Genomic DNA, 25,002 nt, shown 5'->3' on the forward strand with positions numbered 1-25,002 from the left:
GCCTGGCTGAACAACTGCCTCTCAGTGACAAATATATTCTATGCCAGAGGAAATACATGTTTTGGTGGCCATCCAGCCATCTTGCCATAGTGTGCATGCATACATGTGTTTAAGGTTCTAACTACCTTGATTAAAATGTAAGCTCTAGGAGCCCGGGGATTTTATATTTGTTCATTGGTATATTCCCAGGACACAGAGCAATATCTTTATTAGAATAAGAACTCAGTAAATATTTGTAGAGGGGATGACAATATGATTAATAAATTAAACTCTGAGATTCATAATCCTGACTCTGGCACTTATTATAAACTCAAGATAGTTGCTTCAATTTTGCCCATCATTAGAGGGTAAATTTATATTATCTGCCTCATAAAATCAGGGTCAGATGACATAATATATATATATATTGCTTAGCATTGTGCCCAGCATATAGTAAGCATTCAGTAAATGTAAGCTAATTGTGTTATTATTCCTGTTATTCTCTATGTATGTATCTCCCCAGATGCACCACACCATGAAATTTTGAGAATAATTGAATAGAATTTCATTCTGGAATTAAAACAATTTCCATTATTAAGGTGGTTGTTTTGGATCTAAATAAGAGTTGATCTTAAAACAATTTACTGGTTTTGCCTCATACAGTTAGAGGAGCATATTCCAACCTAAGGCATATTGAGAACCTCAAATAGGAGCATATGTAACCTTATAGAACTTAGATAGTCCTGCTGATAAAATTATGTAACAAATGACAAGGATCTCTGTTATTCTTTAAACAGAGTATGGAAGAAAGAGCTTGTAGGTAAAATTTTATGGGAAGTTTAAATTACTGACAAGTTACCAAAATAAATCAGCTGCCTTAATGAAAGATATTATTTAACAGGGAAATTTCATTGTTCTAGAATGAAGATATTACATTATCCATGCCACACTTTATGCAATATATTTAGGAAAGGAGGAAGCATTAAAACTTTCAATTATTCAGTAATGTTTATTTAACAGGTGCCATGTAACCAGACTCTGTGCTAGGCACTGGGATTTCAGTGATGAACTAGGCAGAGGGAGATTATATTGGCAGGTATATAAACAAGTAAATGAGAAATGGAATGCCAAGTTTTAAGTGCCATGATAGTAAAAAGCAGAACATGCTGTGGACATTCTCACGAAGGGAATCTACTGCAGTTATAGGGTTTTGAATAGTCTCCGAGAAGAAATCACATCTAAGCTCAGACCTGAAAAGTAGATCGAAGCTAGTCAGGTAAACGATGCTTTGGCAGTCTCCGAGGACTTAGAGTTGACTTTTTTTCTGAATAGAATTTACTTTTTGTTTGTTTTATATTGTTATATTAGAAATTATATAAAAATATACTGATACATATATACATTTTCATATCCCATCAACCAAAGAAAATTGTTAACATTTCAGTTTATTTTATCCCTGTGTAAACTTTATATAATTGAAATAGCACAATATAAAATTTTTGTTTTGTCACTTAGAATAATGAGTATTTTCCAGGTTTTTTTGTTAGCATTGTTTTAATGGCTAAAAGGTATCCCATCTTGTGGATAAATCTAACTCTTTCCTCATAATTGTAAATTTAGACTGTTTCCATTATCTGCATTTAAAAAATATCACTGGCAACTAATACTCTATTTTTAAGATATTCAAAGATATGCAAACATATTTGTAATAATATGGCAAAATCTGTATCTCTTGAGGATAGCTCAAAATGTCAGATTGAGGAAGTATTAATTTTCCTTGACTACTAGGACTACAGAAGCAGAAACTTCTGAAATTTACAGTCTCTCAGAACCTCTTCCTGGAGTCAGTGCCCTGTTGAGTGTACTTCTGTTATATGAACCAAAAGGTTTTTCAAAGTTGTTGGTCAGGTTTGGGACAGTTTATTGTGGGATTTCTCAGAGGCCTTAATAAGCTAATGTGCATTGCAAATCTGCAAAAGGGAAGGAGTATCACCATGTTGTGATTCCTAAAGTGTGCACATGCACACATGCAAGTGTGCACATACATAAACATATGGATTTAGAGGAAGATTGGTGGGATAAACACAAATACAAAAATGTCTATATTGTATACAGACCACAGTCAGTACTCCAGTAGGACATGCAGGATACTTAGAGAAGAAGATCTCAAAGCTTGCTGAAGGGCTTAGGGAATCATACTTTTACATACATGTGGGGGTTGGGGTGATTCCTTTGGAGCTCTTCATCATAGTGACCTCAAGTCTTCAATTAGGCTTATCCAGAATAATATATAATTTTATTATTGTACATGTGTGTATAGGTGAGTAGATGATTCTGCTGCTCTGGGCTGGATTTACCCTTATATCTCTAGTCAGTTAGAGGGTCTGCTGGAAGCTGACTGATCTGAGATGGTCATGGCTGATGTGATTCATTTCTGGTGCATATGGTGTCCCATCCTCCGGCAGGCTAGCCAAGGCTTAGCTTAGTTCACATGGCAGCAGGAGTACACAGGAAGCAGGAGGGCACAAGGCTTCTTGAGATCTCTCAGAACTGGCATAGTCAGTCCCAGCCATTGTTCTTAACAAAGTAAGTCAGTATTTCAGGGGATGAAGAAGTAGATTCCACATCTTGATGGAATTGCTGCAAAGAGTTTGGATACAGGGAGCATTGAAAGTGTGCCATCATCAATAACATGATCAAGATAGAATGGGTTTCAGGACTCTTAGCCCCTGACAAAATTATTAATCTCTGATTGGTATGAGCTTTGAGCCCTACAATTTGCCTTTTGTGGGGGTATGTGTGTCTCTTTTTTATCACGAAGCTACTTGTGTTATATTTGTTGTTGAAGCACCTGCTTTTTACCACCATTTAACTGTACCCCTTTCTTTTCTCATTTTACTTTGACTCACTGGCTTGGAAACCAGTTAACCAATCTCTGTCAGGGAGAAGTGTAAAGTAATTCTCAGAACAATCTGTGGCAGGAGGAGCTCGCCTTTGGGTGACACATTTTTGCTCCTTGGAAGCTGAGCTTTTTGCTGCTAGAAAATATTGTAGAGAGGTATGTCCCCAGATTATGAGTGTGAGCTTTTAGATAAGAGAAATATTACTTTATTGTTTTGTATTGTTCCCTGTGAATTGAAGTATTTCACACATTTCACAAGAAGTCCCAAGAAAGAGACCATGGATAGTGGTCCTGTTTTTCCAGACCATTCTATCCCCAGGTCCTAGCATGTTTTCTATGGTTCATCATACACTGACTGGCTGAATAAACACATCAATGATTTTTAGTATTTCTAAATCCAGGTAGACTTGTGAAAATCCCCAGTGCGCTCTGTGTTCTAAAAAAAAGGTAGTGCAAGTAATACTTCCTTGTCTCGGAGGAGGTATTACAAGGATTAACTAACGTCAGGAAAGGGCTTTGATATGACTAGATGAAGGGCATCCCATAACTATAACATTTTATTGTTATAATGCCATAAAATGCTTTTTGGGACATATAGCTTACATATTTTCCATAAAATTAATCCATAAATCATGTATAAAATGTATCAAACCCAAAAGCAATAGCTTTGACCTTAGAATTGCTGCTGTGGTAGTTTGATGATATACTACCTACTACATCAGCAGTACTCTGGAGTACATAAAATGTGCTTCCACATATTCAAAATGTGCAAATGCTTAAAACAACTCACTAGATGCTTTAAAAAAGATTACATGATTCAGAGCTTTTCATATGGAATTATAAGTATTTTTAAGACATTATTACAAACACCACAACTTTCAGTTATTTTTACAAATTCTCATGAAATTCTCACTATTCAATTCAAAATGTTCAGTAGAATTACCTTATGATTTTCTTTTTCTGAAAGGTAATCTTCATTTCCTGGTGTTCCTGCTTAATAGCCATATACAAACGTCCACAGTGCTTTTAATGAAATGTCAGCACACATAGTCTTCCTGTTACGTCTTTTTTTTTTTTTTATGTCACCAATGTGGCAAATGTAACATCACAATTATTTTCAGAGCAATACTCATTTTTCCCTCTCAGTTACACTATCAAACTTAGGAGTAACTATGAAGGATGAAGATATATTATCATTACCAATATTTCCAAAGAGTGATTATTCACTTTCAGTATACTTGCAGAACTGTTACAGCTTTCTCAATATGATTTTCAGAAACACAAAAAGATATACCTGTCACAAGTAGACTTTTGCTTAAGGAGGGCTATTCTGAAATATCTCTAACTTTTGTGTAGTGTCTGCTGTGTAGTGTCATTCTAAAAGTATTTCATCAGAATGGTGTGTGCAATCCTTTCCCAGAGGGACTTAGCAAAGTAGGGGAATATCGTTGAAAGGGTATCTCTATCACAGATGCAAGGTAACCTTTAAATATTTGCATAGTGTAGTATCAGACAGCAGATGTAGAGGGACTATTACTTATCCCTACTGGATTCTTTGTCTCTCTCACTGTCTCACAGTGGCTGGCCTGAAACTTTCTCTCTCTGTTTCCCTTCCATTTTTTAGGCCTTTTTTTCCTTTGTGTTAAACCATATTTAATTGAAACACCAGCTCTGTCAACAACTCTTCTGTGATCATAACATATTTTGACATCAACAGCTGTAGAGCACTGTGTTGAACCCTTCCTTCCTTTAGATCCTTATATAAAAGTGACTGCTTCTAATGATACTCAGCATGAGCCAATGTATATCTTTGTTCATAAGAGCAAGGAAGATGGCATATACTATGGTCTCTGAGTGCTTCAAGCAGTCAGCATAGTGGCTGGCAGAGAGCATACGATCAATAAATGTCAGGTCACTTCTCATACCCAGACTCCTCCCTGCTGCTGCTGCTTCTTCTTCTTCTTCTTCTTCTTCTTCTTCTTCTTCTTCTTCTTTTTTATATTGAAGTATAGTTGACATATTGTATTAGATTCAGGTGTACAGCATAGTGATTCAACAATTAAATGATTCAACATTAAAAAATGCTCACCATGTTAAGTGTAGTTACCATCTGTCACCATACAAAATTATTACAATCTTACTGATTATGTTCTCTCTGCTATGTTTTTCATCCCTGTGACTTATGTGTTTTATAGCTGGAAGTTTGTTGCTTCCCTCCTATTTGATTGACAAAATCAAGACCATTTGTTAGGATTTCCAAAAATTGTTCACATCATTCCCATTTTCTCCTCCTTCTCTAAGAAAAAAAAAGTGTCTTTATAAGACTCTACTGTCCATGAAACATCCAGTTTTCAGCATGAATAACTTCTTCTAACCCAGTGTTTCTAAAGCCTCTGTACATTGGTTGAAGAAACTAATTATTCTTTATATGGACAAGATTTTAGCTAAGTCTTCTTTTCCTAGGAGATTCTAAGCAATCTGAGAGCAGAAATGGCATCTTAAATATCAATTTTTGATATTTCAGACATAATCGTGATATCTTTGTTTTCTACACAGCAGTCACTTAATGCAGAATTGAATTGTTTATATATTTAAGTACTATAAATAATACTGTAATACAATTTACAATTAATACAGAATTCATATTTTATATAGGTAGATGCAATTTCAACTTGAATACTTTATGCTTATTTATTAAAATGATCTAAATATAAATGAATACCAGATTCTTTTACTCAGGCTAATCAAGAGCCATTTGAAAGTGGAGCTCATGTTTCTGAAATGAATATATGTGTATGTGGCATGTTGTGATTATTGTTTTTTTGTTTTAAAAGGACAGGCCTGTAGAGGTCCAGTGTATTTTTTTATGTGAATATAATCTGCTGTTTTCATTCTTCCTACTTCTTTATCTGAAAAAAGGTCTTATTTTTATTTTCCGACTAGTGTTAACCTGGGAAGGAGGGTGTATCACAGTTTTACTTTATTCTCTCCTCCTTCATCTCTCAAGAAGATAAATATGGATTTATCTAACGAAAGCACTTTTTGCACTAACAAGTGGTATCTTAAGATTGCTTTTTCTCACATGTTTCCAATTGTGTGACAAGGTGGTATAAAGAGTGTAGCATATAATAGATGCATGTCTTACTGATAGTATGGAAAAGGTTATTCAGAGGACATTAAGAATAACTTTAAGGATGTTAGAGAGGATGTTTTAAATCAAGGATGATATATAAAAAAGAACTAGTGGTGGTTGCATCACTTATGAGAAGGATAATCCTAAATATTCTTATTTATATGTTAAGATTTACATCTTATTTAATGCTTAATAAAAATAAAAATGTTTTATTGGTCTCTTCCTTTGGTGAATCAATTGGAATTGTTTTCTTCTTTTTTTACTTTGTAAAATTTCTAACATAGGATGAAACCCTGATCCATAGTGTCTCATTGCACCTGCAGAGTTTGAGCTCAAGATGGTCATGTAGTTATCTCTCAGTTTGAAATTTAAAGGACTATGTGTTCTTCTTCTTCTTCATTTTTAAGATTTATTTATTTATTAGAGAGAAAGAGTGTACATGAGCAAAGGGGAGGGGCAGAGGGAGAATCTCAAGCAGACTTCCTGCTGAGCATCAAGACACACATGGGGCTTGATTTCAGGACCCCCAAATCACGATCTGACCTGAAGCCAAGAGTTGGATGCTTAACTGACTGAGCTACCCAGATGCTCCCAAGGAGCTGTGTGTTCTTAAAAATGGCCTTACTTAAGAATGTCTGATGATTTTTGAAGTTCTAGGAGTGGAAAGTGATTGAAATACTTGACATTTTCTCTGTGAGATTTTTATGTTTATTTTTTTTAATTTTTAAAAAGATTTTATTTATGAGAGAGAGAGAGAGGCAGAGAGAGAAGCAGGCTCCATGCAGGGAGCCCGATGTGGGTAGGACTCGATCCCAGGACTCCAGGATCACACCCTGCACTGAAGGCAGACGCTCAACCGCTGAGCCACTCAGGCGTCCCTCTGTGAGATTTTTAAAGATCTTATTAAAACCTCCTTCAAAATCACTACAGCAAGAGGTCAAAAGGTAAATGGTCATGTTCAATCTTACTAGGAAAAGGTTTGGGCTGTCTGTGCTGGGCCGCAGGTCTCTACTGCCCTCTCATGGATTGCACTGTGGAGGATCCTGGCCCCTTCCCTGGGAAAAGAGCCTCCACTGCCTTTGGCTGCCAAAAAGCACTGCTGCTGGGCCCATTGTAAGGTTTCTTAGCCTTAAACTAGCTGGGGCGGTTGGGTTATTCAGTTTGTTGAGTTGGATTATTTTAAACTTGTGTTTCTGTGGGGGGAGATAAGATTAATCTTTTTGAGTATTTGAATAGAGTACATTTAATGCAGGGGAAGGAATCATCCTGCCTCTAGCAATGGCCAACACAAAAGGGTGGAGGGCAGCATTTCACTTCCCAACTGCAATTATGAACCTTTTAGCTTTGCTCCGCATAGCAGACTGCACGGGACAGCTGGCTGTCCATACAACCGCAAAGTCTACAAAATCTGGGTTGCTGTTCTGTAGCACATGAAGGCAAGATCAAATAACATGACCATGGTCATATAGCTAGAAAGTGGAGGAGCCACAGTTCAAATCCAGACTGTGATTCCGAAGCCTAGGTTATTTCCAGAGCAGAGGACGGGGAAGGTAAAGTGAGCCTTAATAAAGTAGCACTGAAACCTATGGGGAAGGGTGGTTTTGAAAATTTGTGTATCCAAGATTAGTAAAAATGGGAGAAAGGTGAATCCTGCAGTCAATAAATATTGCTTTGGGCAGCCCGAGGTTGTACATAGACTGCTGAATAAGTGTCAGGGACTTCTGTTGTTCTTCTTTAAAATACAGATGGGGGACACAGGCGGATTCAGGCTCTTGGCTCACTGTTCTGGATCTCCCCCTTATTACTGCTGGGATCCTGGATAGGTAATGTCACTTTTTTTGTAGAATGGACAAGTCACCCACCTCCCAGGATTTGTGTTAGGATTAAATGATGCAGTGTACATCAGTGGTTCTCATGTGTGGCAGTTTTGCTGTCTAGGGTACATTTGGCAATGCCTGGAAACTGGGGGCAGAAGGGGGCTACTGGTGCTTAGAGAGTGGAAGTCAAGGATGCCTCTGAATATCTTACAGTGCGCAGGACCGCCCTCCACAACAGGGAATTATCCAGTCCCAAATGCCAAATGCCAAATTTGAGATCCACGCTTATGTAGACCAAGAGCTTGGTACCAGACAATACCTCATTCGGTGCTCACTGTGTGCCAGGCACTGTGTCAAGAGCTTTTCATACAGCATCTCTATTCTTGCCCACATACAGGTTGAAATTATTAAAAATCAAAGTAAATAGTGCAACTGAACATCACAGAGTGCTGAATGGCACAATCAGGATTTGAACTCAAGTCTGTATAGCTCCAAAACACTCTCTATGAGTCTGCTCTCTTCTATTTTAAAGTGGTTACCATTGTTGACTCTTTGCTTTAGGTGTTTGGAAGAATGAATGAGCATAAGCATTTAAGGGTAGTTTGTCAGACACTGTGAGCAGATCCTTGCCCACTCTACTGTGTTTCTGTCCAATTCCCATGCCCAGATGGTCAGGTAAGATGTTGATTTTCAGGTTGGGGTTGGCTGTTTTTGCCCCGTGCACCATCCTAGTCTACTCATACAAAGCTTCCAAACCACTGACAAATTGTTCACATCTGTAGTCACCCCCATAGTAGAACAAAAGGTTTGGCAGCACTGTGAGTGATGCTCTGCCTCCATTGCTTACTGTAATTATCAAAAGATAGAAGCAGGTCAAAGAGGAATGGGCCAAAGGGAAGCAGGTCAGGGGTCTCTTCAGTGAGAATTACAAAGGCTAGAGAATGCTTACATATGTATTCTAATGGAAAGGCAGAAGAGCTGTGGGGTCCCCAGACCCCTGACCCTCATGTGAGTATGAAAGCTAATTTTGATTCTTCCTTTCTCCTCGTTGAACAGAGGTAGCATTATCTTTACTGAGACCCAGTATATCAGTCGTCCAACATATCCCATGGCTCATGAAGTCAACTGGAAAAAAGCAGAGGAGAGGGATTCATGCTGAGATGACATCTGTGTTGAATGGAATAAAAGAAAACCTCAAGTAAATCTTAATGAAGATTAGAAAGTATGGACTTCAATTACTTCAAAGTGGCATAGGCTTTTGATACTGTGTTTCATCAGGATAGGAATTATGAGGTGCTCAAACTAATTCTCTGAAATCACAAGGGGGATAAAGAGTTCTAATAGCGTATTACAGAAAGTTAGTGCCCAGGGAGTAGAATGTTATGGTTCATATTAAATTTATATACCTAGACCATGAATTACATATTGATTTTTAGAGAACAGAAATATACCAGAGTAGAGTTGACAGTGATTGTCAATTAATAATTGTTTGGATGAATCAGAAGTATCTTTCTGTGGGTCATGAGTTTCTGTGTGGTCCATGTGGAGAAAGAACTGATATTCCTTAAGTGTTGGATATCAGTACTCTGATGTTTATATTCAGAAGCACCCTATTTTAACTAAGGGGAATAGTTGTCCATTTGTCTTTGGGTAGAAGGAAGAGAAGCAGAAAAAGTCTCCTTGAGGTTATGGGTGGTGGGATGGGGGATGCAGATAAGCAATACTTTCTGTCATTGAGGCCATGCATTCTAGTGGTGGGTATTGATTTATACTAATGAAATGGGTAGGCAATATCAGAAAGGGAGACAGAGCATGAAGACTCCTAACTCTGGGAAATGAACTAGGGGTGGTGGAAGGGGAGGAGGGCGGGGGTGGGGGTGAGTTGGTGATGGACACTGAGGGGGGCACTGGGCGGGATGAGCAGTGGGTGTTATTCTGTATGTTGGCTAATTGAACACCAATAAAAAATAAAATTATTATTAAAAAAAGAAAGAAATACAATAACAGGTTAACAGAATCAATAGTCAACATGGATTTACATGAATGTATGTGTCTGTGTGTTTATATACTTGCACACTCATACATACATATTATATCTAATATGATTACATAAACTATTATATGACATACACATTTATATATACACATCATAAATACGTATAGTTAAATATGCATAGGAAATAGAATTGGCTTAAATATATGTCACACATTAATATAAAATTAGTATTGTATATACTATATATTTAATACAACATATAATACCATACAAATGTAATTATATAGATATATAAATATATTTAAGTCAATTCAGTTTGTTGTGTATTACAGAGAATCACATTTATGTAATGTTCCTTCATGGAATACAGAGTCAACAAATCTGTCTTCTAAACCTAGAACCAGTGATTACATTACTGTAATTATACTAATTCACTAATGTGTGGCCAATAAAGTACATCTTGTCATATCCTGAAGTAAAATCTAGCAGAGCACAAACTATGTTTGAAATGATATAGAAAGTCTAAAATTAGAGAAGTGTAACATATGCAGGACTTTTTTATTGGGCTGCAAATCAGTGACATGTTCAGTACTTGCTCTGAATTGTTTCATCCCTTTGCAACCTTAAGCCTTGTCACAGTCCCATGCACTTTGATCTCGTGTCCTCTGTCTTTGAAATTGCTCAGGTAACTCCTAATGGACAGGTGGATCTCTGCTATGTGTTTTATATTTGTCTCATTCTTTGTGAACAGGTGGCAGATCTTAGACTTATTCTGATGTGTGATTGACTTATTATAGGTCAACTTATGAATTAGACTTATTCTGACTTATACTTTGTGGTTGTGTGTGTTTCTGTCTTTTGAGAATATAAGTGCTAGGCTTTGGATTGAAAGTTTCATTGGACTCTAAAGTTGAAATTATCGTTTTATTTCATGTTATTTAAAATTATTGAGGTTACAAAAATATGGTCAGCCATCTCATCTAACAAGGAAAAAGCATCATGCATGCAAAATATAGATATATACGCATATATATATTTTTTTCTTCCAGGAAAAGAATGATGTATGGAAAGAAGTTTGCGAACCATTGCATTCTAGGGATAAATTCTTTGAGATTCACAATGTATATTTAAAAAGCATCGAAGATTCCTGGAAGTAGAAAACTTTAAATTTCACTGAACTCTGCATTGTTCCCAAATTTATTTAATACCAGCACTCCTCTCTGTGTACTGATCTCAGAGGATGCAGCTGTTCCACTGAAAACATTTTGGGATTTCCTGAATGATGATATGTTATCTTCAGCTGGAATCAGATGAAGTGATTACCACAGGAAAGGCCAGGAGGCAGCCCTGTCCTTCCTTGTCCCCAGAAGCTGTTAAAATTCAGCATTTTTTCCCAGTCATCTATGTACTAACATTGTCTATCAGATGATAAATGCTACTTTACAATAATTATTTTCGTTATGTAAATGTAAACTACCCCCGTAACTCGGATGACATTTCCTCAATTCACTTTCACTGTAAATTGGATTTGCACAAAGCACCCTGGGAAATTCCAGCCATGCAGGGAAGGAGGAGGCTAAAAAGAGTTGATACAGGCTTCAGGCCACTGCCTTGTGCTCAGTCAGCTAGAAAAGGGTAATGAGGATGGATTTTCTCAGTGTGCTATTGAGCCAATGGCTTGAATGTTCTACGGGGCTGTCAGCCCTTGGGCTGGTGGGGGATGTGTTTATTATTGCTTCTCTGATTTCCTTTAATTATTATATGTGGTGGTGATTATCGTAGTGGGCACTCATCTCAGCTAAAACTTTCATTGTGCAAGAAACATAATTTTGTTTAACTTAGTTTGGTTATTTTTTTGGAGCTCTTTATACCACCCAGTCCCCTACTTTTTCTTTGGTAGGTCCACATATTTCTTAGCCATGTGTTCATACTGGTCACCACCTAGAAGGCCCTTACTCCTGACAGGTTGGCTGACCTCTCCTGAATTCTATGCTGTATCTTGCCCTTTATGCTGTTGCTGTTCTCCCACTGTGCTGAGCGCCTGGATCTGCAGGAGGTGCTCAGTAGCCTTGGCCTTCTCTGCCTCGACACCCTAGGCTGCCATTCCCTCTCTGGGGAAGCAAGGTACATGGTGCTTGTGTCTCTGTTACTAACACCAACATCTCTATTCTTATCAGTCTCACACCAGATAGGACAAAGGGGCAGGGAGGAAGTTTGTATTTTTGAATTAGGAGCTCTGTGCCAAGAGAAGAAACATCTGACATGACCTTGATGAAAAGACTTCTGGCAATACAAAAGGCAGAATCTGTTTGGGCTGTCTGTGCTCATTCCCAAAAGTGTCCTCAAAGGGCACCGGGGTGGCTTAGTCAGTTAAGTGTCCCACTCTTGATTTCAGCTCAGACAATGATCTCAGAGTCCTGAGATCCAGTCCTGTGCAAGGAGTCTGCTTCAGAGTCTCTCTCCCCCTCTTTCTGCCCATCCCTGTCCCTCCCCACTTCTCCACTCCTGGTCTCTGCACATGAGCATTCTTTCTCTAAAAAAAAGTTTTTTTTTAAAAAAGTGTTCCTTCTAATTAAAATAATTTCTTTCTTTCTTCTTTCTTCTTTCTTTCTTTCTTTCTTTCTTTCTTTCTTTCTTTCTTTCTTTCTTTTTTTCTTTCTTGATTTTATTTATTTATTTATTCATTGATTCATTGATTCATTCATTCATGAAAGGCACGAAAAAAGAGGCAGAGACATAGGCAGAGGGAGAAGCAGGCTCCCTGTGGGGAGCCCAGGGATCCTGGGTCGATCCCAGGACCCCATGATCATGCTCTGAGCTGAAGGCAGCTGCTCAACAGCTGAGCCATCCAGATATCCCAAATCTGTGTTTCTTTAAACCAAATGTACTCCTTAAATATATTTGTCCCCTCTCCGAACCCCACACGAAGATGGGGACTTGGTCTCTTACCCACTCCTCCCTTCAGAATAACAACCCCACTCAGAGCTGCACTAGGGTTTGAGCACAAAGACATTTTACACAGAATCCTTCAGAATCCAGCCAGGAACCAGGGCACCCAAATTTCTTGAGTTTCCTTCTGCTTCTGGTGCTTCTTCTCCTTAGACAGAGGAGTGGTCCAAATGAACAGTCTTTTAAGTACACTTTCCAGACCCTTATCTTCTTAGGTCTTTTCTCGGTGTCAGAGAATTTGTAATCATATCAACAGACTATAAAGTGACACATTCACTCTCTTCATTTCTTCTGCCAATTTTCCTGAAATTAGAAACTTGAGGCATCTGGGAGTTCTGAAAATTAGTCTACTTTGCAAGACTGCTTTGAGGACTGAGTGACATGATTGTTATAAAGGGTTGAGCACGATGTCTGTCCAGAGTGTCTGCAGTACTGCTGTTGCTTTTATTATAGTGAAATTGTAACCACCGTAATAATTTTATCCCCAGTCACTCTTTAGTTTTGCTAGTAGTAGGCTGGGATGATAGGATCTGATTTGTAATTCTCTGAGGTGGGGGGGAAGAAAGCTTTGAATCCTCTGAGAAAAAAAGATAATAGCAATCTTATGTGTTGAGTCAACTTCCTTGGTCAATTAGAATATTTGGATGAGATCTCTGTCCCAGATCAAAGGTATTTCTGGAGACTTGTGTATTTATTAATGGTAAAATTAGCATAGTAATCATGAGAAGACAGAGTACCCCATTCCTCAATGCAGGGGCTTTGTGGAGTCTGGAAAGAAGGGGCCCAGAAAGTTGCAACAAAGAATAATGAGTGTTATAAACAGGGTTGTGGAAAACAGATTTTTAAGAATTCTATTGGACATCACGTTGAGGATTTCTTCCTTTAAACATATGCTAAGAAAACACAGAACAGACTTTTTTTTTTCTTTTTTCCTCTCATTTGGGCAAAACCATCCACTCATTTGTGTGATGAGTTTCCGGGGGTGACATTACTCCTTGTTATATTTAGACATGATTCTGCTCCTTCAATGCTGTTTGCTCCAGTTTTGATAATGGGTGGGAGGCTAACCATATGCCAACCACTAGGTTACTGCTGGGAATAGAATGGTGACTAGGACCGACATGTTTCTGCCATCACAGAATTTAGAATCAAGTGGGAGAGACAAAGTTTAAATTACACAGTCGGATTTGTAATTGCAAGTGCGATGAGTGTTTTGTAGAAGAGTAAGGTAGTGCCAGAGCATAGGGAAGAGTTCCCTAAGAAAGTGACTTGAGATATGAAGAGAAGGAATTAATTTGGCCATAGGTGGTGGAGTATGTGGTTTTCCTTGAGGAATAGTGCATGTGGCTTCCCAGATATGTTAGGGAACTTGGAATATTGGAGGAACAGAGAGGTGGCCAACTGAATGGCAGAGCAGTGAGTGAATGTGGGTGGCTCTGGTGATCAGATACTAAGGGGGTGGGAAGGGGCCAGGTCAGGTGGACACTTGTATGACATGCTGAAATTTTTTCTTTGAGAAGAATGGGAAGTCACTGATGAGCTTTAAGCATAGAAATACCATAGAGATGATAACCTGCACCCAAAGTGGTACAAATTTGAATTATTAAAAGATATATGTCTATAATATGGAGAAAGAATTGATGTCATGGGTATAGTGGGGTGGGACAGAACATGCCAGAAGGTCAGTCAAGAGGCTACTCCTTTCATTCATACAAGAAAAGGTGGTGTGGGGGATCCCTGGGTGGCTCCGTGGTTGAGCACTGGCCTGTGGCCTAGGGTGTGATCTTGGGGTCCCAGGATTGAGTCCCATCTCAGGCTCCCTGCATGGAGCCTGCTTCTCCCTCTGCCTATGTCTCTGCCTCTCTCTCTCTCTGTGTCTCTCATGAATATATAAATAAAATCTTAAAAAAAAAAAAAAGAAAAAGGTGGTGGTTTGGGTGAGGGTAGTGACAGTAGGAATGAAGAAGCATGGATAGACTGGATAGATGTTTAGGAAGTAAAGCTGATGGGTGACTGATTAGATTTGCTCTTTGTAAATAGAATCCTTAGGATGCTCATTAGACTATTTAGGATAAATAGATATTTCTAGTGTTTTCAGATAGAGTATGATACTGTGATTATGCCATGTTACTGCTGTTTCTCAAATATGTTTTCAAATCAGTAACTTGAAAGTTATTTTTCAGATGAGAAGAGTCTCAAACAGTCTTAAAATTGCTGTTTCAGAACTGAAAGAACTATTCCTTTGGGAAGAAAAAATTGAATGAACTAGATGTTTTGTCCACCCAAATGTAGCTTATGTGTTTTGGTTCTCTCTGGTTTGTTCACCGTGAATATCTGCTACTAGAGAGAAGGTGTATTGAGAAGCAGATATACTCCATGTAACTGCTAGAGAATTGAAATTACTAAGAAAAAAATATTATCTCTAGTGCAATTTTTATCCTAGGCAAAATTAATCCTTCAGTTGCTTAATGATAAAGTGGATGCCACCCTGCCCTTTTGCATTCTGTATTTTTAAAGCCTATGCGTAGTCTCAACATTGTTGCTTTTCCAGTGAACCTCTAAGGCGACAGTAAAAAGGGCCTTCTTTATCAAGCCCAACATATATTGATTATTCACTGTGGACATAGCACTTTATTCTTTTTTGGAGCGGGAGGGGCACAACTTAAAAATTTCAGCCTCCCAAGCCCCTGTTCCAGTTTGCTTTCTCTGATGTGTAAAGCAAACAAATTTCTGGCCCTCCTGAAGTTTAGTCACTGCCTGAGTGGCCGATAAGCTGAGGGAGAAAGTCCTTCAGAAGAATATTGTGTGGTACTCAGCTTCACTCTGTTTCTGGGGGACTGTTCATTGCCTTTTTCACTTAACTGATGCCAAACAGCTGAGTAAATGATTGTCTTCTGCTTCTCCAGGGAATTGAGAGGGCTTAGCCAAAGCATTTATTGTAAGTAAAGTCAAAGTTGAGTGGAGCCATATTTATGGGATGAGAACATCCCATAAATATCCGTTGACAAGTATCAGAGCCCCAGGAGTTCCGGGGCCATCACTCGAGCCATGCCATTGAGCTGAGACCAAGCTAGGGGCAAACGGCTTTAGGCAGGAGAAGAGTGGTTATGCCCTGAGCCCCTCACACCAGCTGTGCTCACAAAGACCCTCTTCTAAATATAGTGTATCTAATGGACATTGCAAGGCTTCATTTGCTCAAGAGATATGGCTGCTAAAGGTAGTTAAATTGCAGTTGTTGTGGAGAAGGCATAAAGTAGATAGAACTGGAGATTTCAATGTCAGGGCTGCTGAGCTGTTAACCTTATTTGTTTGTTTATCTGAGAGAGGGGGAGGGAAAGAGGAAGAGGGAATCTCAAGCAGGCTCCACACCCAGTGAGGAGCCCCACACAGGGCTTGATCTCACAACTCTGAGGTCATGACCTGAGACAAAATCTAGAGTCAGACGCTTAACCAACTGACACCGAGGTGACCCCAAGAGCTGTTTACCTGAAGCGCGTTCTTCGACCTCATGCTTTGATGGTCCCATCTAGCAAAGCAGAAGAATATCAACAATGTACATGTGGTATTGGGAAGATGGTAGGTGATCAAAAACATGTTATTACTATTATTTACTATAGTTATTTTAGGGACGCATGCCTGAGACTTCATTTGTCCTTTAAGCCACTCGCCCTTATTGGTTCTCTATGTTCTTGAACAGCAGCTCAGTCCATGTTCTCAAGCATGCAAAGTCAGGAAGGATCCCATTTCACGTAATACATTGTGAAAGGGCCCCTGGGAACAGGTCCAGGTGCTGGTACAGGAGGCTGAAAGCTCTCATCATTATCAGACAATTCGTTGCTTGTGTTATATGTGTCTTTATGTAATTTCTATTTTTATGTTTTTCCTACTTTCCCTTCCCCACTTCTTGGATTACAACCATTTACAGAGTCCTTGTTCTTCCCTTGCATTCTTAGGATGTTACAATAGAAGCCCACATGCTATAGTGTAAAGATCATTGGAGTGGGTGCCTGCAACGGATTTGTCTGTCCCATTTCTTCTCCAAATGACTGCATGACCTTGGGCAACCCATAGGACTTGTCTGGGCTTCCTTTCCTCCTCCCAGATCTGTGGGCTGTCACATTACCTTTCCATTCCCCCATCTGAGTCACTTAGCAGCCTGTAGGTTTTAGTGATCTGAAAGGACCCACTTTATGTCAGAATGTAGTGAAGAATATGAGGTTTGAGAATTCCTTTTAGGCTTCAGAATCTTTAGAAAGTAGAATTCAAACCAGAACTATTGATAAACAATTTTTTAAAGAGTGGTTTTCTGTCTCTGTGGTGTTTGCATTAGCTGATGAGTCGTTCAGATATATTTCTAATCTGCCTTGCTGTCAAGCTCCTGTTAATGGATGTTCTAGCCACTGGCAACTAATAATCTGTAATCATAAATGATAAGTAACAGAGGCACTTTGCTTTTCAGTCAGAGGCATCTGTCCACAAAGATGAACTTAGAACGTGCTGTTAGGTGTCAAACAAAAACACAATCGTACAGAAAGAGCCTGGAAGGTTAGCAACAATGCTTATGCTTTCTGGAAGTATATATAAATATTCAGTTCAAATGCTCTGTGGTGGCCTTGTATGGAATCATAAACTGTCTTCAAAAGTCAGCCTTTATACCTATGAAAGTGAAGTTGAAGTTACATTTGGTAGCCCTGAACTGTTGCTGTTAAAATCTTCTAATGGAAATCATTGGAATACTTTAGCACACATATCCTTCAGACTGCAAATGTGTTTTGAAAATAGTTTTATTACTGGGACACCTGGGTGGCTCAGTGGTTGAGAATCTGCCTTTGGTTCAGGACGTGATCCCGGGGTCCTGGGATCGAGTCCCACATCATCAGGAGCCTGCTTCTCCCTCTGCCTATGTCTCTGCCTCTCTCTGTGTCTCTCATGAGTAAATGGATAAAATCTTAAAAAAAAAAAAAGTTTTATTATTAATAAAGGATTTTTTTTTTTTGGTTCCTGTAAAGAGTGCAGTGCAACTTTTTAAACAAAATGCATTATGGTTTAAATGTTTTTTTCATTTAAATTTTTTCCATGTTTGTACATTTTCTGTGTTGTATTTCTATTGATAGTCAATACTTTATTTGTATAACAGTTTTCTCTGAGTTTGGGAAGTGCTGCATGGCTTTGGGCATCCTCTGCTAGTAGGAGTTATTAACATGATAGTTTCAGAAACGTAGCCTGTAGAAGAGCCATCTCTTCTGGTTTCCATTTTCTCTCAGTATCCCTGCTTCCAGTAATCCCTTCCAGTCTCTGGTTTGCTGCTTTAAGTCTAACGAGCTCTGGAAACCAAAGCATTAAAATTGTTAAACTGTGTACCAAGTAAATGTAAATAGACTTGAAGGAGAGACCAAATGTCCTCCTCAGGAGCAAATTGGCATTACATTTAGCGTACAGATTTTGTGAGAGATACTTGGTGTCTCATTTATTTTTATATTTCCAGAGTCTAATACACTACTTGTCAAGTAGTCGTTAATGAGTAATTGTTATGTTAGTGAATGAATGCACAGATGTTACTCTTTTCTCATTCCTTGGGTTTTTTTATGTATTTTAAAAAGTGTGATTTCTTAGATATTTGTCCACTATGTAAGGGAAGCATTACTTAATTACTCCATGGTTGATATGAAGGCTATGTAAGAAGTGAAAGCTACTGCATAAGTTTCAAGCTATTTCTTGGAGGAAAGGCATCTTACCAGTTGGTCAATGTTGTTTTATATCACATTTGGTAGTGTTGAGGTTTATGAGTTCTTTGGTATAGTAATTTTCCACAAATAATTTGGTTAAGATATCAAAGTTTTGCATTGACATTCCTGTCATGCCTCAACCGCATTGCCCAAGTTAAAAATAAAGGTTAATAATAACTGTGGTTGAAAAAAAATGCACAGTAAAATAAACATCTTTTCCTATTGCATGAATGGTATTAAGTCAGCATTGCTGCCTTCAACAGTGGCAAATGCTGGAATGTGTTTATGCTCCCTAACCTCTTGAGTTCCCTTTTTCCTTTGTTGTAGGCATCTTAGTGAATGCCACACCTAAAATTCAGGCATCTGGCAGGTCATCTTAAATATGATGATTTAGATTGAGAGATACATAAATCTTAACTAACCCAGTTAAGGATAACTTAATTAAGAGACCACAATGTGCCAGCACTTTTCTCTTCTAGGGGAATATTACATTAGAGCATTCACATATTTGCATTTTCTGCAAAAGCACAGGCAGGAAAAAAAAAAAAAGAAAAAAAAAGAGGAATCACAGAGTCTAATGTGAACGTGATCCAACAATTAACAAATGCCACCCTTTCACTCCCAAAGATTTTGCTTCTAAACCAAAATGTTAATGTGTTAATTAAAACTGGTGTGATTTAAAGGATTTAGCAGTTTATTTCAAAGTGACTGTGTTTATTGCACAGAAAAGGTAGTAAGTTGCAGGTGGATGATGTTTTTATATAATGTCGGTCCAGGTAAACAAGTACTGAATTATTATTCTTATTAATACGTAGTATTTTCTGAGACTGTAACACAATGTTTTGGTTTAAAGGAACAGTATGTCTCACTAAATTTTTAATCCTTTACTGGTTGTAAATTCTTTTTTTTTTTTAATTTGTATTACTTGCGGCCTGTTTTCAATTAAAAAAATACCAAATGACTGATGTTTAAAAGCATGGGTTTCCTATATGTTTCTTTAGATTACTCATCTCAGATATATATTGTGACTATAATCACATTTTACACATGTGGAAAATTTAAAGGTGATATTCATTTTCTCCACACAACTGCTCAAAGCTTTAATATGTTCTATTTCTGAACCTGGACAAGGGATACAAGATTTCTCAGACTGCAGTTCACATTTTACTTCAATATGCATGTTTTCCAAAATGGCAAATCCCTCAGGGCTATGTGATTTTCACTAGTGTGTGTGTTTAAAGTTCATAGGCAAACACAACTGAATAAATCAGGGAACACATTCTTCTGTATGCCTGAGAAATGCAAATTGTTATAGGTCAATTGTTGAGAGGTCTTGTCTCCATCTTGTATATCTTGCTTGCAATTCGTTTTTCATTTATTCCAAGCGTACACAATTCACTTTATATTTGCTTGTTACTTACATGTTGTTCAGTTGTCTGCAAAGTTTGCTATTAATATGAAGAGAAACTATTCTCCCCTGACTGTGCCTTCCTGAATGTACTGACTAATGCTTATCAACATGCATGTGTCTTACTGTGCAAGACCTGCCATCCTAAATTTCCAGGGCCAGGAGGGGGAAATCATTGCCCACATACCACCTTGATTACTTGTACTGATATCCAAAGGAGTATTAACTAACAGATCGGAGAGATCAGAGCTAAGCTAAGAAACAGATCTATCTGCCTTGGGATGTAAGGAGCACATACACCAATGCTCACTCTAGAAAAGACTTTTCAAATGCAGGGCAGGAGCCCATGCTTGGAGTCTTGTGGAGCTGCAGTCCCATTTGCCTACCATGTACTACCATGTGTAACCTTGGATATGCTTTAAAACTTCTCTGATCTTCACTTCTCCAGCTGCTAAAATAAGCATTCTAGCCCCATGTCAGAGGACTGTTGTAAGGAATAGGAAGGAACTGGGCAAATCACTAGTAGTATATAACAAACCAGCTGTTGGGTTTTTGTCATTGTTGGTTGTTTGCTTTTAATGTCTTGATTTGCCTTAAATTGTGGTGTGGTGTAAATGCTCCCATCATGGTTGATGTCAAACTATGAATGATTTAACAACCACCTGGTAAAATTCTTAAATATATAATAGTCCTCTGGTACCAGTCCAAGCCCAGCACAGCACTGCTAGCCCTTAACAAATGACGATAATCATTTAATAGTTATATTTTGTCTTCCATTGATCTAAGGGAATTTTTGCTGTTTGGTGTATTTCTGTATAGATGGAGAATGTGAAAGCTAAGGAAAGAATAGTAATGTATAAGGTTTAAAATATTAATGATTTCAAATAACAAAAAAGAGCTACCTTAACAATTTTGAAAGTAGGCGGAAAACTTACAACAAGAAGAAAACATTTTAATAAGAAAATGTGTTAGTAAAATGCTTTAAAAGTAAGAATAAAGATCACTTTGTAAGCTGTTCTAGATGACTTAAGTTTAATATTAGCTTTTTCAGATTGCTTAGAAATGGTTTGATATTTCTGGTCTTACTTTCTTTACACAAAAAAAGTCCTAAGGGGAAAATTGTGTGTATTTCATCCTTCAACAAATAAAGATAAGCAGACAGCTATTATTTAAAAACCTAGTACTTTCAAAAAGTGCTTCTTTCAATTTCATCCAATAGCTGTTTTATGTTATTCAAAACTGACTTTAGATTTTAAAAGTTTGCTACAAAGATATATTTTTTGGAAGTATTTCTTTACTGAGTAACCATGGAGATTTTTTGGGGGGGGGCGCAATAATAAAAATGTGCATGTATACTCTGACATGATGGACAAGGGATGGCATATTTGAACTGCAATTGCTCCAGAATGCCTGGGCACATGAAGCCTGTAAATGGCTTTCATGCAGCAATAAACATCTCAATTTACAAAGCACAAAACTGTGGGTGATCCAGGAGAAAATCAACAGAATTGAGGGCAATTGATGAAATCAGCTTGTGTTGAGAGTACCTTTTTTTTGTTTTGTTTTGTTTTTTTTTGTTTTGTTTTTTTTTTCTGTGCATGTACTGTGCCAGGGGCAGTCAGTGCTGAGACACCACACCTGGGAAAAGTATGGGCAAACTCAAGGGCATTGGTATGAGTAAAAGTTGACTTATTCCAGTGAAACTCCTCTGTCCATTTCAGCCAGGGGAGACTCCAGGATGGGGACACTGAAAGGACAAGAGAGTATTTTCTATGTTAATCTCACTTACAAAGTAACAGAAGTCATTGGCATGGTAGGTCTGCATATCTAGACAGTACTGTGAGGAAGAATTGGGAAGATTGTACATTAGAACCCCCAAACTGATGTCCTGCTATAGTGAGAGATTTCATTGCAGCATGTGGCCACAGATGCAAATACCTATTTTGGGGGGATGTATATGTCTCTTCCTAAATGTGCACGACTCTGTACACATTTCCTGTCCTAGAATTGTAGTGGATGTGCATGAAAACAATATTCCATGAAGTTTTGGGTGTTTGATCAGACTTGGGGGAAGAGAGAAAGACTGCACCTACTTTCTCGTACCTAGGTAAATTCAAACCTTTCTCAGGGTATGGATTGCCTTTATTATCACAAGGACAACATTTACATGGTTAAGCTGGGTAAAGTTTTCTTGGGTTCATGTTACATATTAAGTAAAGTGAAAGAGAGGGAAGTATTTTTTTTCCCATTGATACAAAAATCTGATTACTTGCCATCCTTATGAAACGTTGTATCATCAGCCTTCTAGATAAGGCTGGCTGGTATGTCTACCAATTAGATGCAAAACAACGTGAGAAACATCGCTTGACGCTGTTTTATCTGTCCATTTCTTTGTGGGACTCTTTCCCATGAAAACATATTCATTAATTAAAAGATTTGGCAGATTACAAACTAATGTTGGAAGCTTTACCCGGGAGTCTGTACCTATCAGAAATCAAAGTGGGTATATTTCAGGAATCAGAAGTGCAGAATTTCCGCAGGCAGTTCAGTGTTACTGACGCTGCTTTTAGTAGATCCTCTTCCATCAGATATTTTCTGTTTCATGCAGTTCACTCTGTGAGCAAAATCCAAAAGCAGAGACACCTATTTAGCAAATGAAAATATATTTAGGATACTTTCTCAGGTTATTGTTATTTTTCTAAATGTATTTCTCTTCGGAGCCACCTGCAATATTGAGTCAAAGGCTTGGAAATGTGAAAAATCCTACTTTATTAAAATCCTAGTTTTAGGGATCCCTGGGTGGCGCAGCGGTTTGGCGCCTGCCTTTGGCCCAGGGCACGATCCTGGAGACCCGGGATCGAATCCCACGTCGGGCTCCCGGTGCATGGAGCCTGCTTCTCCCTCCGCCTGTGTCTCTGCCTCTCTCTCTCTCTCTGTGACTATCATAAATAAATAAAAATTTAAAAAAATAAAAAAAAATAAAGTTTGTTTAAAAAAAAAAATCCTAGTTTTAGGGCTCTTTTAGATTGACACATTGTCTAACTAGAATGTATTAATTTTGGGTTAGATATATAGGCTTTGCATCATAATGATTATAATGATACCAATCATGTATTGAGCATGTGTTGTCTCCCTGGCACCACTTTTTACCACTGATCCTCAGAACAGCTCTACAAGTGAGTGTTTTTATTCTCTCCCTTATGTAGTTAAGGAGTGTAGGGCTTAGAAAGTGCAAGTAATTCGTCCAAGTTGACATTGCTGGTAAGAGTTGGAGTGGGGGTTGCAACAAAGGCAAAGAGGATTCAGCATCCACACTCTTTAGCAAGCAGATTATATTGTCCACTCAGATCCATAATTTCATAGGGGTTGTGCTGGGAAGTGTGCGCATTGACCCATTTCTGTGGGGATGGCATCATGGAATCTCTGAGTGGTTGACCCCTTTGTCTTTCTGCCCTAGGCCCCTGGGGAAGGTGCACAGGAGACTGTGGACCGGGAGGAGTGCAGAGCCGGGCACTGTGGTGTTTCCACTTGGAAGGGTGGACGGGTCACCTATCTAACTGTGATGAGAACAACAGGCCTCCAAAGGAAAGGAGCTGCTTCCGGGTGTGTGACTGGCACAGAGACCTCTTCCAGTGGGAGGTCTCTGACTGGCACCATTGCGTGCTGGTGCCTTCCAACCTTGGCCAAGCCAAGCCTCGGACTGCAGAGTGTGTGACAGCGCAGCATGGGCTGCAGCACCGGACCGTGCGCTGTATTCAGAAGTTGAACAGAACCGTGGTTGTAAACGAAATATGCGAACACTTTGCCCCTCAGCCCCCCACAGAACAAGCTTGCCTCATTCCCTGTCCCCGGGATTGTGTCGTGTCTGAGTTCTCACAGTGGTCGGAGTGCAGCAGGGGATGCGAGAGGCAACTGCAGCACCGAATCCGTGCAGCCATCTCCCCCCCTCTCTATGGTGGGTCCCAGTGTCCCAACCTGACCGAGTCAAGAGCCTGTGACACCCCGATGTCCTGTCCTCTGGGCGAAGAGGAGTATACTTTTAGCCTTAAGGTAGGACCATGGAGTAAGTGTAGACTGCCTCATCTTAAAGAAATTAACCTAAGTGGAAGAACTGTTCTGGATTTTAACTCGGATTCAAAGGAGCGAGTCACCTTTCGACATCAAAGTTACAAGCCACATCACCATCCCAAGCCCTGGGACCTAGAGATCGGTTATCAAACCCGGCAGGTCTGGTGCACCAGAAGTGATGGGAGAAATGCCGTGTTAAGGTAGGAGGCCTTCAGTGTTTATATCTTTGGTTCACCTACCTCTTGTACAATGCAATTTCATAAAGTTTCTTTGATTCCTTATGAAGGGAAAATTATAACTGGGTTGGGATTTGGATATTTAGAAGTTCCATCTAAGAAGTTTTCAATTTCTGTTATGAATAATTCAGACTGGAGACCAGGAAGAGCTCTGAATTCTTGCATAATTAGTAGTGCAACTATACAGGATAAGGCATGTATTGCCGCATTTTGTCAAAGTATCAACTGGTTTACAGTAATAAAAGACTAAGCCTTTCTTTTTTTTTTTTTTTTTTTAGATTTTATTTATTTATTCATGAGAGACAGAGAGAACAAAGATTTAGGCAGAAGAAGCAGACTCCCTGTGTGGAACCTGATGCAGGACTCGATCCCAGGACCCTGGGATCAGGCCCTAGGCCAAAGGCAGATGCTCAACCACTGAGCCACCCAGGCGCCCCAAGCCTTTCTTTATAATGATAAAAATTCCAACTGACTCTTAAAACTGGGATATATATTATGCAAATATTTATCATTTTTCATAATGTTCATGGTTTTTACATTTGTTTTTGTTTACTTTTGTTTTCATGATTAAGAAGGTTCTCTAACATTTTAGTTGTAGATTTTTTATAGTAGTAATGATAAAGTTAATACAAGAATGCTTTCTATGGCATTGTTTTGAAAAAAAATTACCTTGTATAGCAATAAATAGAATTACAAACCTAGAGAGGGAATGAACTGGAATTTTTCTTTTTTTAAAGATGTATTTATTTATTTATTTATTTATTTATTTATTTATTCATTCATTCATT

The 25,002-nt window shown here is 38.6% G+C and overlaps 1 protein-coding gene across 2 annotated transcripts in view; it reads left to right on the forward strand.

Moving 5' to 3' along the window:
* The window catches only part of THSD7B (thrombospondin type 1 domain containing 7B), an 861,577-nt gene that overhangs the window by 249,371 nt on the left and 587,204 nt on the right, over window positions 1-25,002 (forward strand). For both annotated transcript variants that reach the window (XM_072757643.1, XM_072757642.1), the window contains exon 3: window positions 23,368-24,178. In XM_072757643.1, the coding sequence (XP_072613744.1) occupies window positions 23,368-24,178 (811 nt within the window). The remainder of the gene's footprint in view (window positions 1-23,367; window positions 24,179-25,002) is intronic.

This window comes from Vulpes vulpes, chromosome 5 (assembly GCF_048418805.1).
Source record: "Vulpes vulpes isolate BD-2025 chromosome 5, VulVul3, whole genome shotgun sequence".
Lineage (NCBI taxonomy): Eukaryota > Metazoa > Chordata > Mammalia > Carnivora > Canidae > Vulpes > Vulpes vulpes.